General features: G+C 37.3%; 2 protein-coding genes across 5 annotated transcripts in view; one reads left to right on the top strand and one right to left on the bottom strand.

Annotated features, from left to right (window-relative positions):
• adamts13 (ADAM metallopeptidase with thrombospondin type 1 motif, 13) overlaps positions 1–7,363 on the bottom strand; it is a 55,417-nt gene extending 48,054 nt beyond the window's left edge. The window contains exons 1-12 of one of the 2 annotated variants that reach the window (XM_056246698.1): positions 7,131–7,363; positions 6,576–6,642; positions 6,137–6,405; positions 5,878–6,040; positions 4,065–4,198; positions 3,480–3,563; positions 3,270–3,394; positions 2,884–3,030; positions 2,640–2,774; positions 1,356–1,506; positions 518–622; positions 99–247 (exon numbers count right to left, since the gene is read on the bottom strand). In XM_056246698.1, coding sequence (XP_056102673.1) covers positions 99–247; positions 518–622; positions 1,356–1,506; positions 2,640–2,774; positions 2,884–3,030; positions 3,270–3,394; positions 3,480–3,563; positions 4,065–4,198; positions 5,878–6,040; positions 6,137–6,405; positions 6,576–6,642; positions 7,131–7,226 — 1,625 coding nt within the window. In that variant the 5' untranslated portion in view covers positions 7,227–7,363. The remainder of the gene's footprint in view (positions 1–98; positions 248–517; positions 623–1,355; positions 1,507–2,639; positions 2,775–2,883; positions 3,031–3,269; positions 3,395–3,479; positions 3,564–4,064; positions 4,199–5,877; positions 6,041–6,136; positions 6,406–6,575; positions 6,643–7,130) is intronic. The other variant, XM_056246697.1, reaches the window with a different exon arrangement.
• A 1,099-nt stretch (positions 7,364–8,462) lies between these two features.
• ubap2b (ubiquitin associated protein 2b) overlaps positions 8,463–17,436 on the top strand; it is a 32,923-nt gene continuing 23,949 nt past the window's right edge. For 2 of the 3 annotated variants that reach the window (XM_056246696.1, XM_056246694.1), the window contains exons 1-6: positions 8,483–8,577; positions 9,613–9,750; positions 9,853–9,930; positions 13,679–13,789; positions 14,049–14,193; positions 14,350–14,427. In XM_056246696.1, coding sequence (XP_056102671.1) covers positions 9,655–9,750; positions 9,853–9,930; positions 13,679–13,789; positions 14,049–14,193; positions 14,350–14,427 — 508 coding nt within the window. In that variant the 5' untranslated portion in view covers positions 8,483–8,577; positions 9,613–9,654. Of the gene's footprint in view, positions 8,578–9,612; positions 9,751–9,852; positions 9,931–13,678; positions 13,790–14,048; positions 14,194–14,349; positions 14,428–17,436 lie in introns of all 3 variants that reach the window. The other variant, XM_056246695.1, reaches the window with a different exon arrangement.

The raw sequence follows: 17,436 nt of genomic DNA, 5'->3' as shown, positions 1-17,436 counted from the left end.
TTGGTGTTTGTATTGGTGTGGTATCTGAGTAGTTGTTATTGCACTATATGCTCTTATTTCTAACACCAGCTGTCCCTGTCATATTCTCACTCTCGCACCTGGGGTTATTGCACTGCCTCCTGCGGTAAGTGATTCCTCCTCCGCATGTTCGTGAGCAGGGAGAGAATTCAGACCATGAAGACCATGAGCCGTGAACCATCATGGAGGAACCCAAAGTAGGAGACACACACCGACCCTTAAAACACCACTAAAGCCACACAGAAAGAGAACAGTAACACAGATCTGTTTTTTCTCGTGTTGTATAAAATGTTTAAAAAGGTAAATTTAGGTGTTCTAAGAATGTTATCGAAATCCATTTTTAAATCTACATGTAATATATTAATAGAGTATGGACACAATGGTATTTTTTTTAGTAATCTCAAACATATTCCATAAAATATGAAAAAATGCAAGGATATATAAAGATGTATGCATATTCATTCAATGTAAATAAGTGTTGGTCGTAGCAGTGTGTCACCTGACTAGGCCCACACTCTGTCCCGTCCAGGAGCGGAACAAGGAGACGTGTACATGAGCTACGGTCACGAGGGTTGATATGGCAGGACAGAACACGGCAGTTTGCCTTGAAGACACCAGAGAGAAAACAAAACATCACCGCAATTAACCTCAGTGGAATGTCCCAGTGAGATATGTATTGACAAAGTAAAAATTGTAATCAAAATGTGATACAAATCCCTTATAAAGGTTTTAAAGATTTTTTTTAATTTAAAGTCTCTTATGCTCATCAAATCTGAATTTATTTGATCAAAAAACAGTAAATGCAGTAATATTGTGAAACATTATTACAATTTAAAATAACTGTTTTCTATTTTATTATATTTTAAAATGCAATGTATTTTCTTAATGACAAAGCTGAATTTTCAGCATCGCTACCCCAGTCTTCAGTGTCACATGATCCTTCAGAAATCATTCTAATTTGCTGATTGGGTGCTCAAGAAATATTTCTTATTATTATTAATGTTGAAAATAGTTGTGCCGCTTTTAGTTTTTAGTTTAAACGTTTATTTATTTTTTTCAAGATTATTTGAAAAAAATATATTTTTTGAATTTTTTTTATTTTTTAGAAAAAGTGGAAAATTATGTTCATGGGTGTGATGTAACCAAAGCCTACTGGGTATTTAAAAAAATAGCTGAGCTCTAATATTACACCCAAACTGTATCAATAGGAAAAATGTCAACACAAAACAGAGACCTGCGTTGGTCAAGCGTTTTCAGGTCATTAAAGTGCTGGCATGGCAGTCAGCTCTTTGATGATTTACACTGATAAATGTCTTATGATGGTCATTTTTACTCACCATATCATCATTAGTGAAAGAACAAGCAGTAGCTGAGCTGCCGAACGCTATACGGCACTGATCGTCCACTCCATAGAAAAGACCAGGCCTCCAGTCCTGCACTGAACCACCCAGTACCGGCACATCCTTAACACACTCAGCCTTACCAGCACTACACAGCAGACAATAAACACACATTCATGTTATAAACAATGTCCTTATGATGAAGAATATTACAGATGACTTAAAAAACACTTTAATGATACCAAGGGCATGTTAGCCATGATAACTGGAAAAGGAGTTCAGAGTGCATGAACATTTTTTTTTGGTAGGATTTTTTAATGTTTTTGAAATAATTATTTTATGCTCACCAAACCTGCATTTATTTGATAAAAAATACAGTAAATACATTAACATTTTGAAATATTATTACAATTTAAAATAACTTTTCTATTTTAATATACAGTATTAGTTAAAATGTTGCATACAGTGATGACAAAACTGAATATTCTGCATTTTCTTCCGTCACATGATCCTTCAGAAATCATTGTAATATTCTGATTTGCTGCTCAAGAAATATTTCTTATTATTATCAATGTTGAAAACAGTTGTGCTGCTTTATATGTTTTTGGAAACTGTGATACATTTTTTGATTAATATAGAAAGTTCAAAGGGAAAAACAATTTTGTAAGAATGCAAAAGTCCTTACTGTCGCATCCTTGCTGAATAAAAGTATTATTTTTTAACTAAATAATTATTTCTGACCTGAAACCTTTGATGGGTTAATATAAAATAAAGATGAAAAACAGCACTCTCTAGTTGCATCTCATAAATATTTATTTACCATGTCCACACAGACGCGTTTCGGCCTAAGCCATCATCAGTGAGTTAATATAAAATACAATAAATAAACTAAAAAAAAAATAAATAAAAAAAATGAACCCGAACTTAATTGATTCTCACAATACATGTAACAAACGTCATATTTCACCCCAAAATAAAAAGCAAAAAAATTTTTTTAAAGAAATTATTTTTTTTTTTAAATAATTTTTAGATTCACTAATATATACAGAAGGTTTCAAACATCTGAGACATTATAAAAATCTGATCAGGAAATAAACCAAGATTTTAGGACAACAACAAACATTCTGAAATGAATGTCCAATTTATTTATTTTTTATAAATGGTTAAGTTGATAATATAATTTGTAAAGAAACCAATTGCATTAAATTAGATTGCAGCATTTTTAATAGTGGTCTTTTGTAGGCTGCTGTACATGGTTGTGATGCAGAAAGTGAGTGACACCTGAAGAAGTTGTGGAACTGAGCCCTGCTGCACTGGGACCAGGTCAGATCGACACTGTTATAACCTCCGTCAGATGCCATCATGAAGCCACTAGAGCTGCATGTGTTGTCTATTCCATCATGATTTATGCCAAAACTGAAAAGACAATAAGCAAGACTTGGTTTACAATAATTCAGACCATACATTTCAGCATAGCAGCATAACTCATCTGAGTTTTATTGGAAATAAACTTTCTCAAGCTTACCTGTGGCCAATCTCATGAGCGATGGTGATGCCGAGATCAAAGCCTGTATCCTCTGTAATCACACAATTCCACTGAGTGGAACAAACTCCTCCCAGCTGAGTAACACCTCTCACAAGCTTATTCCCATTGGGTAACACCAGATCAAACCTTAATGATGTCAAAAATAGTTACTAACATGCAAGTATGCAGAAACACTTGATATTCTTGAGATCAAGATATCTAACAGCTTGCTCCAAAAATGAGTTGAATTTAAGAGTTTTAGGCATTACTTTAAAACATACACAAGGAACGTTCCATACTGTCAGCACAATATTAGTCCAAATTGCACAATAAAGAGGAATGACTGTTCTTTAGTTAATAATGCTCTCTATGGTTTTTGACCACACCTGGTAATGTATAACAGCAGATCTGCATGTAAAGGGTCAGAGTCAGCATCAGGGTTGACCTTCTGACCCCACTCGCACACACTTTTTAGAGAAGAGGTGATGTTTTCAGAGATCTGGATGTCTGGCTGTGGATTAGAATAAACTGTATTATCCATGTGGATTAATATAATGGCTGTTGTGTACAGCATTAGGTCAACCAGACATTGTTACCTTTGGCTCTGTGAGAATGACCATACGGACAAGGTGAACTCTTATATTGGCACCGAGACTAACATCTCTCAGAAGCTCTGAGGCCTGCAAGTATTTGCAACAGAAAGTATTTAATATGCACTAATTCTATTCCATATCTTGTATATGTCAAATTTATTGTACATAAGCATATATTCACTTACAGTGTTGGGAAGGTCACTTTGGAAATGTAATAGGTTACAGATTACCCAAAATGTAATAAGTAGTTTTAATTACTTTATTAAAGTAATGTAACAGATTAAATTTGATAACTTTTTGATTACTTTTCTAATTTCCAGCACTGGAACGCATTTTTATCTCGCCATGGTGGAAAACTAAAGCTTTCAGCGGCAATGTGGATAGATGTAATTGACAGACGTGGTGCGCTGGAAATTCAAGCAAGACAGCCAATCAAAAGCATCAGATTAGCAAATGATATAAAAATGTAACTGATTAGTTACATTTATTTTTGTAATTAAATTACGTAACTCTGTTACATGTAACTAGTTACTCCCCAACACTGTTCACATACAATGTCTTGAAAACATAGATTAAACACACACATACGATGTTGAGGTTGGTTAGGATGTATCTCTCAGTGTCTTGCCTATGAACATCATAAACATCTGGACCCACCACCACTGCTAGCTCCAGATGTGTGACCTCTGACCCAAGAGGTGTCCTCCGTAACCTGAACTGACCTTAGATAGAAGCAGAAATTTGCAAAATTGCATACTTTCTTAGTAGGCGACAAACAGCATGTGCCAAAAAAGTATGTCTAAATTCACAGGACTCATAAAAGAGTAGGCAAAAAGTACCCGAATGACCTACTTCTTTGGCTGAGATTCTGAAGTGTGCATATGTTGGACACTTTACTATCTAATGAGGCCACAGAAGAGGATTTGTGAATGGCAGTGAAGCAATTCAACTAACACTGGTCGGTCACATGATAATAACAACATTATTTCATACTACACACTGTTGTGAAGTAATTACTTATTCAAAATAAGTACCTACTCAAGAGAGTGTGCAATTTTGGACACAGCCCATGACTTGTTTAATTCCTGAATGAATCAATGTTTCAAACAAATCGTTTGATTCAATGAATCGATGGTATCTACACTAATGTTAGTCTTTCTGTATTCCGAGGTTTACTGTAATCAGCCGTATCCGGGCCGTATCCAGATCAGATTGTGGACCTGCGCCTAGACATGAACACAACGCATGATGTAGTCAGCCGGATCCGGGCCGTATCCAGATCAGATGGAGGGCCTGCGCCTAGACATGAACACAACGCATGATGTAGTCAGCCGGATCCGGGCAGATCAGATGGTGGACCTGCGCCTAGACACGACCACAACGCATGATGTAGTCAGCCGGATCCGGGCCATATCCAGATCAGATGGAGGACCTGCGCCTAGACATGACCACAACGCATCCCTGAAGTGTCAGCAGAGATTGTCTCAGCTAGACTCTCCCCTGAAGGCCTCATCGACATGACAGCCATCGGCACTGATCCATACCGGCGTGACTCCGATCTTCAACCAGATGGAACTGGATAATATTCTGATTGTTACAAACCAATCTGACTTCTGACCTATAATGCTGCCTGAATCATAATCATACACTGTTCGTTCGTTGGCAAGAGGAGAACTGGCCCCCCGACTGAACCTGAGTTATCCCAGGTTTTTTTCTCCATTCTGCCACCTGATGGAGTTTTGGTTCCTTGCCACTGTCACCTTTTTCGCCTTCGGCCTTTGGCTTGCTTAGTTGGGGACATTTAATTTTAATATTCAACAATATTATTGATCTGCCTGCATTGACACCATTATATGAACTGAACTGAGCTGGACGATGACATCACGGTTTTCTCCATATATAAATTAACTAAATTAATAACTTTTTTACTACAAAAATGAACCATCACTGAATTTACTCAAGCTGGACTGTGATTTTCGCTATTTTCTTCTAGAAACTTTGTTGCATTATTTTCCTGTTATCTCTGTAAAGCCGCTTTGAAACAATCTAAAAGGCGCTATATAAATAAAGGTGACTTGACTGAAGACAGTCATTTGTCTCCACCTACTGGCGTAATGATGTTTGTTTAATACATTTATTACATATAATATATCTCTATATTAAAGCTGATTTTTTTTAAAAACTGTAAAAAAAAAAAAAGAAGAAGAAAAAAACCGTGGCACTCATGGTGTATGACATTGAAAAAGATGAAAAGTGAAGTAGTGCCCTGCATGTGAATGACCCCTCGAACATATGGACAAGCTCAATTGCAAAATGTATTGCTGTGGACTGCAGGCCAGTGATAGGCTTATGTTCAGTGATAAACTGTGTATATATAACCACCAGTATATTGTTCACTCACTCTTGGGCTGTTTAAGATGTGTCCTCACTGGTAATGTGTGGGTTAATAGCAGGTGAGGTACACCAGATGGTAAATCCATAGTAAGATCCTTCAGATGGTCTATGTGTTTTTGAAGCACTGGGCGAATACACAGCCTCCTCTCCCCTGACTGAATCAGACCTTGCTGAAGACAAAATTAGACTAAAATTAGTATACTACAGTATATCTAGCCACAAATACTGTATATGGGACAAACATAGAGCATAAAAAAACAACTTACTAATTTGCCATGGCAGACAGGGAGAAGAGTTCTTGTATGTGCTGGTCTCAGTAACTTCAGCTGCTCGCAGCACATGTCCTCCCTCTTCTTCACCACACTGACCGTTGAGTTGATCACCATCTCCAGACTTGTGGGACAGGACACTGGTCGTTCATCTCTGTGCTGGCCCAACTCAAATCTCTCTCCTTCGGTCTGAAACGAGCACCTCCACAGCCCTCTGAAAGACTCATTCCTCGAGCAATTCACCCACACCAGCTCAAAGTGAGGCACTAAAGAGAACGAACTACTAATGTCAGGGCATGTACATGTTTAGTCTAGTTTATGTTTATGTACATGTTTACAGTCTTTTAAAACCTCTGTATGAACCTAATAATCTATCTGTAAACTTTTTAGCTCCTTATTCGTGATCACTATTTCTCAATATCTGAATCAGACTCACCTGATTTAGTGGAAATAGTATCAAAATAATAAAATAAATCTTGAGGTTTCAGTGACTCTAAAAAATCCTGGGAGGAAAAACAAACAAAACACAATTCGATTTTGAACAGACAATACCATAAAAAAGCTAATTATATTGCACATAAGTACTAAGGATGGCAACAAGCAAAGCTCAGATCATTTAAAAATGTTAAAATATATATACTGTATATTTACACAACACTGTTCAAAAGTTTGGGGTCAGTAAGATTGTAATTGCAAACAATTCAAATAAATGAATACTTACATTCAGCACGGATGCCTTGTATGACCAAATAAATGCAGTCTTGGTGACCATGAGAGATTTTTTTCAGAAACTTTAAAAAATATTACTAATCCCAAACTTTTGAATGGAAGTGCCCCTTCTTCATGTTACTCTATTATATATTTGTATTGTTTTCTTATTATGTTAATGTCAACAGCAAGTGAACTTCTTTGTGCATTTGGACTTGGAAATTTGTAAACATCCAAAAATAGATCATAAATATGCCTTTTTCCAAGCTAAAAGTGGACTTACCTTCTGCAAAGTGCATTGTGAAATCTGTAGAGCTGTTGTTTTTAACAAGCCAGAAACTACAAAGAACCAGATCAGCGTTCCCATGTTTGACCACATCTTGAAGCACAGGACTAAACATATGCAGCTGAACCAGCCAGGACTATTAGTGATCAGTAGCACTGTAATTCTGACTGACAAAAAAACGTTTGAAGTTGGTTGAAAGCGTCCTGTACATTGACCAATGTCTCACACTCTGCTTGTTTAGAAAGATTAAACAAGAAAGGTTATTGATCAGCATGGAGAAGCCCCACTAAAACACTGAGTTGATGAATGACAGACATTATTTGTTGACACACCATGATCTGTGTAGAAGGTAACAAGCTGTTAGGTGGTTGACTCACTGTTGATGCCTTTTTTATTGTGACATTGCTAGAAAACTGGAAGAGAATTCTCATGTATGAATAAATTTCAAATCACAGTAGCCTACAGGAACATGATGTTAAACTATTCAAGGAGGGGGACACTGTATTATATAAATGCTTCAGCAAAAACCAATAGCCAATTTATGAAATTAGCTACTCAGTAATTTTATCTTATTCAGGAGCTCTGTTTAAACTTTCTGAGACAATGATTTTCAGTGTTGTCAAACATATAATTTTAATAATTAGAAATCTAGCCTTAGTTTGAGGCATACTTAGTCATGAATGTTATAAATTACATTATTAAAATAAATAATTGAACAAAATTTCTGATTTGATGCATCCTCTTAAGTTAACTCTTAATAGGCCCTACTCATCAAATCTTATAATGATAAATGCCTATTTATGGTCCAAAAAGTAGGCTATGCGACCACATTGAAAATCTGGAATAATGGGAAGTCCGATTCATTTCTGCGAATCAGTTACTTCGAACAGTTTAATGAACCTGTTCAAAAATGATTCAGTGATTCTATTACGCCATGCATAATGCCGACAATAATAAAGGCTATCAACATTTTATTGATGTAGGCCTATTGTATTTCATTGATGTATTAATGTTTCCTCCCCAATTAATAGCGTGTGTGTCGTCAAACACAGCTGGAAATAAACAGAAAGTGACAGGTTTTGACATTTTAAAACTTGAAAACATTATGTGGTAAAACTATTATTTTTTCCAACTAAACTTAAAACACTCAAATTATTTTTCTGACCATATAATTTTTTATAAAATATTACATTAGAAAAGTGCATAGAATAACGATCTAAAAATGTGGTCCCTACTATCAACTTTACATTTATTTACATTTATCCACATAGCCAACCGCCATTCTATGCGGAACGGCTCAGGACTTTTATTTTAGTAATATCGTCTGGGCTTTTATATTGAAAAACAGCTTTGTTTCTCGTTGCGAGCTTCACGCTGCTGTTTGTAGGGAAGCGCGTGCGGTCGGTGGGCAGGTAAAAACACAGCGTTTGAGGGAGCGGAGAGGGTATGTCTGTGATGCCAAAATAGCGAAAGCAAACCATTACCGTCGACTTGTAAAAAGAGCTTATGTTTTTTATCGGGCCAGTGACTAAGTGTTTACATTACTTGATTTTGCCTCATTATTAGTGGCAGATGAGCTGAAGTTTGTTGTCGGTTGGTCGTAGCATTAGCAGCAGCAGCGGCGCGGCGTGGTGCAGCACAAACAGTTACAGTTAGCAGAGCCTGTTGTGTTAGCATCTGCTTGTTTTTAAAATCCCGTCTATTCTAACCTTAGCCAACCCGACTGTAAACATGACGTAATTGTGGGTTTTAATTGAGCTGAACATAACTTAAATAATTTGAGACCTCGATCGAGTTCGTGTGTCTGTTGCTAAGGGCCATTTTACGGTTGGTTGTGCGATCTGTGTTGTTTTAGTCCGTCGTGAAGGTTGATATAACGTTACAAGATGATCGCGACGATTTTAAACCGTTAACGCTATTATTTTAGTCGGCCGTTAGCTGCTAGCTGAAATGTTTTCGTTCTAATCTTATCAATCCCCCTAACGTTATTACGTTAACTGTTACCTAGACTGCGTTTTTGGCCGAACTGCGCGTTCGGTTTGCCGAAGTGTGCGATCTAAGTAAGTTAACGTTAGGTTTTGAAATTCAGTCCTTGTTAAAGAGATAAACCAACAAAAAAATATTTATTACCGTTATACTGTTTCAAACATTTATGACTGACTTTTAGTTTTAGGTGAACTGTCCCTTTCAGATTGATGTGCTGTTTATATGTTGCGGGCGTGTTTTATTTTTTCAGGAGTGGGGTTTTGGTGGGCGTGTAAGTGGACACCAGTCCGGACTATGTTTGCATGGCTATATTTAAGTGCTGGACAGATAGGGGGGTGATAGTCTTACATGGGAAGCACAGAGCTGAGAGTTAAACTAGCCACAGGCCCGCTGCACCTGTCACTAAACTTTTCTTACACAAACATCTTGGGGAATTTTTTTTTTATAGTCTTGTGTGTGTTGTAATCTGTCTCCGTTTCCTCCTCTCCTCCAGAATTTTCTATTTTGTACATACATTATTTTGTATATACTGTTTATGATGACTTCAGTGGTCACTGATGCTGCCAGGGGCAATCGGGACAGAGCCCTACAACAAACCACACACACCTCACAGCCACAGAAACAGATACAGGTGAGCATCACACACACTCCATCAGTGAGGTGTGACATATGAACAGGCCTGAGTACCTACCTATGACTGTGTGTTTTGATTATGGATGTCATTTATCTCTAGGCCACAGCGGAACAGATCCGACTCGCCCAGGTGATTTACGACAAAAACGATGCAGATTTTGAGGGCAAAGTCCAGCAGGTGAGCAACATCAGAAGTAATTTTTTTTTTTTTTTTGTTAACGGTTCTTGTTTATTCTTTCAACACTGCTAAAATACACTGATATTTCCTACACAGTTGGAATCTGCAGCTCTATGGTAAAGAATCTGGGCTGCCTGCGACTAAAGATATTTCAAGGCGACTAATCTCACGTTATATTAATTTAATTACTTAAATGTGTACTTGAGGGAATACTAAACCATAATGAGCTTTTAATATACGTATATAGATGTAACATATAGCCTATTCCGGGCTCATGCACTCATGCTCGCCTTTCTTCACCTTTGTCGCTTTTGGCTTGCTTAGTTCGGGACATTTAATTTTATATTTAACAATATTATTACAAAATATTTTTCCTGTTATCTCTGTAAAGGTGCTTTGAAACAATCTGTATTGTAAAAAGCACTATATAAATAAAGGTGACTTGACCTAAAGCTTGCTGCAAAGCACCGGCAAAAGTAATGATTGAGTGTGTCGGACAAAATAGCTAGGAGACATTTTAATTATTTATTAATAATCTAGTGTTTTCTGAGGGGGCTTTCACACTGGAAGTTTAGTTCGAAACGGGGCACGGTTAACATGAGAAATTGGTAATGTGAAAGCTGTCATGTTGACCCCGGTGCGCATCCGAGGTACCAAACCCGAGTCTACATGAAGAAGGTGGTCTGGGTTCGGTTGCACTCAAACAGACACGATTCGTGTGAATGTGAAATACACATGGCTTCGAATGCACTTAAAAGGAAGCCTGTGTTTAGATGATTGAGTTTAAAAACAGATTTAAGGGATTATTGTGTTGAGGATTTACCTTGGGATAGGAGCGAGAGTGAGCCTGCAGTGGATTCGCGCATAGTGAGTGCAATCAGGGTGGCAAATGAATGGCAACTGTCTCCTCAAAAGAGTGTTTGCAAGCAGCTGAAAGCGTCCTTCATGCGACACATACAGTAAACCCAAGAGTAGTTTACTCAGCTGTGCATAATAGCACCAAATTAATAAAGAACACAATATATGTGTGAAAGCCCCCACAGTCAGTGTCAGCTGCAAAGATGTTGACTATGCTGACTCACCATCTCCACAGTATAGTGGATGCGCCTTTAGAGAGAAATGCACCTTCACCTTTTTTGATTTGGTTTAAGTAGACATTTCAAGCTTTCTATAGATATATTTCTCATGTCTGTATGGTGAGTAGCCTATACACTGAGTTTCGGATCATTTTTGTGACGCTCTCCAGTTCACAGAGAACGAGACGGCAGAAAACGCACCATTAGTTTTCTTTACTTTACAAAAGCACAACTTTTGGTTATTGTGAGTTACACAAATACAAATAGACCCTTTACACTTTGAGGACCACAAGGACCTGCCGTTAACAATCTCACAGTGACTTTGCCACTTCCTGTGGAGTTTTTTTTCCCGACTAACCGACTAATACAATTTTGGTCTACTAAGCCTCTTCTCGTCAACTAACGTTTAGTCGACAGCCCTAAAATAAATCATCACATTATTAGTGCCATATGATTTCATGAAATGAAAGACACACACCCCACATGAACTTCATCTCCAGAGCTGCTCTGGCAGTTCACTGAAATTTAATAGTAATAAAAGTAATAAGTTCATTAACTTAAAGCTACTAAAAAATAGCCATGAATCAATCTGGTTCCGCATGCATTTTCAGCAAACATTGAACATAATATCTGATTGATGTGAATCTTATTAGATGTGGTATCAAAATAGACCTTATTCGCAAACACCGGAAGTAGCTAACCGCGGCCATATTGTTGACATGACATCTGTCCTGCTGCCCCTAACCGCGCACAGATTTGAGTTGAGGGGAGCAGTAGCCTGGCTTCATCTCGTCGGTATCAAGAGAAGATAATGCTATTATTTGATGTGGGTCCACACCAATCAAGCTTAAGTAAAGATCCGTCCTTATTGACACTTTGCCAGCCGTAACTTATCCGGATATTTATAACGATCTCGTTCATACAGTATCCGTATACAAACTACAATGCACCTCAACACAAGGCAACATAATGAATGACACTCGTCTCATTCGTGGAGGTGGAAAAACAAGTTCTTTGTGACATGCAAGATTTGTTGTATTAAAATGTAAATGCAAAAGAAAAGGTATGAGAGTCGGTTGTTTTTGTCAATTTTAAGTTTTCATTTAAAATGTTTGCGATTTTAATATAAGTACATGGTTACATATTTGACCAATTGCTTGAGCAACTTAATATATAGAAGTAATGCATGGAATAATTGGCTTACGTTGTTGAAATAGCGAGTATGTGTTAAAATAAAAATAGTGAGTACCGGGGTGTTTGTGGTAACGTTACAGCCGCGGATCAGTTAGCTACGCACTGCAAACGCAGCATATAGCACTAAAGCACTGTAGCGCGTCCTGCTTCTGTCCCGTATACGCACTGCACACGCATTCCACACAGATTATGTGTGAAACCTGTGGTAAAAGGATGGGAACAGACTTTTCTGTGGTGAGTTGGCTGAAAGTTTAGCTTATCCTAGCTAGCCTCTCCTGCGCTGGCTCAACTCTGTCTCCTTCCCTTCACGCTTTCTGACAGTCGATAACTTATCGAAATCATAAAAACTAACCCCGGGGTTCTTATTGCTGTTGTTAGAACAGACGTGTATTACACAACACACCATCACGCTGTTTAAAAAAAAAATACAGTGATAATACCATGGATAATACCGACGCTGCCTCGTTTGTCAATTGACAGACTGACAGTTGCCGTGATTTCTATGTCAACAATATGGCCGCCGCAAACATTGATGACGCAGATCGAATAACATCTATTGGATTCAAATTGAATTGTGAAATTTCACTGGTATCAGAAGTTCATAAATGAGTGTCATAACCTTATTTATTACAATACAAGGTTACATGGGTCAAAAACAATAATGATTTTTTTTATTACTTTTATGTGTGGAGCCAATTAAAATTACTCATTAAATCGAATTGAGAATTGAATCTAGTAGTTGAGATCTTGTGAATCCGAATCTGTAATCCTATAGCCCTAATCGGTATAATTCCTGGCTCAGAGATAAACATCCAGAGTTTTATTGTAATGAATGGTAGGCTACTTGAATAAAAATGAATTCCTTAGGCCGTGTGTCCACCAAAGCGTTTTTTCATGCGCCTGGCGTATGTTTTCAATGGGAGCACCGCGTTTTTAAAACGCCATAGTGTAACGAGCCGCTGAACGTTTTTTTCACGCTGAAGCGCTGAGCACCCGGCGTTTTTTACTGGTCGCCGAGAAATGAAAAATGTTCAACTTTGGGTAAAACACAGCGCTCATCACTGTCACTTTTTACCCAGCCGTCCAATCACAGTGGAGGAGGGGCGGGGCTAATACCACACCGACCAACTGTCACAACATTCTTTCTGTACAACGACATCAACCAGCAGAGCAAACCGAACAAAATGGATGAAAAATTATTTTTTAGTATGAAACAAATTATCTGCGAAATCAGTTACAAGTAAACTGTGCTGCGGATATTCTGTCATAGCAACGAAACGTCTCAACGGAAAAAACGCTGTGCTGCCAAAACGCTCTCATGCGCCCACAGCTAGGTGTTTTCAGCTGGCTAAAAACGCTTTGGTGGACACACGGCCTTATGCTTGATGTTCTTGATTCACATCCTTAGTTCCCTTAATAGTTTGTGTATTTAGTTTTATCTACAAGAGTTTGATTGCATTTGGTTGTTTGTGTCCTAGCTCATGGAGGTTACAGGCAAAAATCAGGATGAGTGTATGGTGGCCCTTCACGACTGCAATGGAGACGTCAACAGGGCTATCAACTTCCTCCTGGAGGAGGTCACTGTCAAGGTGCACTCTTGACACAGTTCATCCCGTTTTACTCATTTCTGATTCACTGTATTTTGTAAAAGTATTAATCATACCAGAAAAACTAGACTGAATCGAAATAATGTAATGGATTTTTTCCAACTTTACTAGCCTGCCAATACAAGTGATTTAAGCTGCAACAGATCTAAAGATCAACAGATCAAACAGATATGAGGATAATAAATTCATGTAGTGATTATGTTTTGAAATATTTGCACGCTGTGCTAATTTGATTGCACAGGACTCATGGGAGACAGTTGGCAAGAAGAAAAGTGTTGGAAAAGAAGGGACTGCACCAGAGAGCAGAGAGAAAAGAGGAGAAAGGGAAAGCAGAGGCCGCGCGGGTCCAAACAGACGTGGCCGAGGGGCCAGCCGCAACCAGGAAGGTGTGTTTCTGTGCGATTAGTGTGTACATGTATACATGCATGTATAGGTTTGTTTTTTTTGCCTGAGGCGGAGTATCTAATGGCTTGCATAATAATGATGTTTTGGTGATTTAGAAATCAGCTTTATGAGCATTTCTTGTTCTTGGCTCTTTTAAGGGCGGTTGGAAGAGAACGGGTTTGATTCGGCTCCAGGAGAGAGAGGAGGAGATCGTGGGCGCAGAGGAAGAGGGAGAGGTCAGAGCATTATACTCACTCCAAGACATTACTGCTCATTAACACTTAATGTCTGAAGTGGTTTTTAAGTTGATTAGCTGCAAAAAAGTATCACTCAAATATAATTTGAGTACACTACTCTTCAAAAGTTTGGGGTCAGTAAGACAGTTTAGTTCTGCTCATAAGTTTACATACTGCTTGAAGAATATGCAAGATGTTAATATTATCAAAATTGTGATAATAATTTCATTTTTAGAACTGTCCTGAGGAAACGCCTTCACATAACTGATGTTGACATTATTTTGTGCCCAAGACAAAATAATAACTGAATTTACACTAGGGATTCAACGATACCATTTTTTTCAGAATCGATCTGATACCAAAAATTTAGAGTATCTTCCGATCCGATACCAGCTTTTTTTTATTATTTTTTTATCTAGTAGAATTCGTATAACTCTGTGTGTTGACTCTTTTGTGTGTTGAACGCAATCTATTTAATACAGACAACTTCATTATAAACAAAAACAACAAATCAAAAAAATATATGATCATAATCTATGACAAATGCTATTATAAACTAGATTAGTGGATAATTCAGCAGTAAAATTTAGTCTAGAAAAATCACGAGTGCACAATAATTGTATCAAATCTGAACATTTAGTGAAAAAAACATTTAGTGGGGAACAAATAAGAGACAATAAGTGTAACAGCTACAAATGCTGCAAAACGTCTTATGATGTGAAATGACTTTTAGCGTCGCCTGTATACTGAACGTCAGCATGTTTAGAAAAACAAAAAACAGAAGTTTAATTGGTAAAGATCTAAATCTGGTAAAACGTTACACATTGCTCTTTGTATTGCTGTAAAATACATTCATGAAAAACAAGATAACAAAAATCAAAAAGATTAATTATTTTATATATATATATATATATATATAGCCTAGGCTACTATGAAATATTATTATACAGTATCAATAGTTTGAGCCTTTTCTTTTAACAGTTTTAAATTTCAGTTACTGTGCGCGTGAAGAACAATTATAGTGCTCTGACTTAGGGCTGGGCGATATGGCCCAAAAAAATTATCACGATATTTTTTTGTATATCAGTCGATATCGATAATTATCACGATAAATGTCAAATCTTTATTTCTTTCAAGTTTAAAGGCAGATTTTTGCTCCTAAGTGAAAGTTGTATAAACCAGAGCATTAATTGTGGTTTTAACTCTTTATTGCCAGAACATATCATGACAAACACTTGCCAAACAGGTGAACATTTCACAAATCTGAGGTAGAACATTCAAACATTTGTCATTTTTCCTTAACAAAATAAATATCTGAATAGAAAAATATTTCTTCAGCACAGTTTGCAGTGCAGGCTGCAATATTCAAATTACATGTTTTGTCTCGAAATGCATATTTGACAGTGAGTTGACAGTAAATCTGCATCCTAACTCAAGCTAATACTACTCTGTTCAATTTATGTTCATTAACAAAAACAGTAACATATGTTTCAAAAAAAACAAAATTAACGACCACATTTTTATTTGGTAAAATGTAATATTCTGACTGTTTGAGTTTTATTAAAATGAACCATTGGTTATCCAGTATCATGCATTTAGATCATGATAACCACAGATAAAACCAGGCATAGCCTAACTTATAGCACCTCACTATCATGGCAAAATGTAACTTTATGGTTTCTATGGTATTTGTATGACAAAAGTAGCCTAAATACATTATTAAATACTGTAATTATATTCCATTAGTCATTTAAAACATTGTCTACATTAATGATATAATACAATTCAGTATGTATATCCCACATTTGTTTCATGGTGCAGTTAATATTACTAGGCTAACCTTACAGTAAATCCATGGTAAATGGATTCAGTATCAGTTCATATTCTGACTGTATCACAGTGTTTCTCCTGTTCGTCAGCGCGGTTTCATCTGCCTTTAAACTGGTTTAAATCACTGAGACGTTTGTGTTCTTCGCTGAATTCAAGCGCTTCTCACTGGATCTCGTGAGCGAGGCCGATCAGAGTAAACGCGTCTGCTCTCGTGAGCTCGCGCTGCCGTTTGGACTTTGAGCCGAGCGGATAAACAGTCCGTGAGGCGCGCGGTTCAAATGAGTTTCGTTCCGCTTTTGGCGCATAAACATTATCGAACATTTATCGACCTCTTGATATCGTTTTATCGAGAAAAATTATATCGCGATAATTATCGTTATCGTTTTATCGCCCAGCCCTACTCTGACTCTACTTTAGTGTTGTGATCTAACAGACACCCGGTAGAAAGTAACATGATTAAGTTACAGTAATAAAGTCCAGCAAGATAGTTGTTTTATGCAAAACCATAGACCTTTATCCACAGATCAAGTATAATAATAGTAACATTGAATCATCTTGGAGAGAGTTTCATCGTGTTGACTGTCGTAACCGAACGCGACTCACTGTTAAATGCTGAATGGAGAATGATTGACAGCCGCAGCGGAGGGAAAAGTTTACGTGATCTTGAATTTAATGACTTAAATATTAATTTCTATCTCACATTATACTATATAATGGCTTCAGAACACTTATAATATAGTGCACGGAAACTTTATGGCGCTTTATAAGGTTTTTGTGCCTTTTGTGGGGCTTAACAAAAACACAGAATAGTATACGCACAATATCGGATTTGGATCAGCCTCGTCTGACCGATACCTGATCCGGCAAAAATGGCAGTAGCCTATCGGAGCCGATACTGAGTATCGGATCGGTGCATCCCTAATTTACACGCAAACCGGTTCAAAAGTTTACATACCCATGAATCTCAATACTGCACGTTACCTGGATGATTAACAAGTTTTTTATGTTTTGTGATAGTAGTTCTTGTTTGTCCTGAGGACTGTTCTTCAGAAAATTCCTCCAGGTTCCTCATTCTTTGGTGGGTTTTTTTTGTTTTTTTTTTTACATTGTTAGCATTTCTGCATATTCTGCATAAACTAGGCTTGCTGCAATACTTGTGTTACCGGTGTTCAGCCGCAA

Source organism: Rhinichthys klamathensis, unplaced genomic scaffold (genome assembly GCF_029890125.1).
Source record: "Rhinichthys klamathensis goyatoka isolate OS25496 unplaced genomic scaffold, OSU_Roscu_1.1 h1tg000040l_1, whole genome shotgun sequence".
Taxonomy (NCBI): domain Eukaryota; kingdom Metazoa; phylum Chordata; class Actinopteri; order Cypriniformes; family Leuciscidae; genus Rhinichthys; species Rhinichthys klamathensis.
Note: the sequence above shows the minus strand (reverse complement) of the source record. Positions and strands in the feature narration are given on the sequence as shown.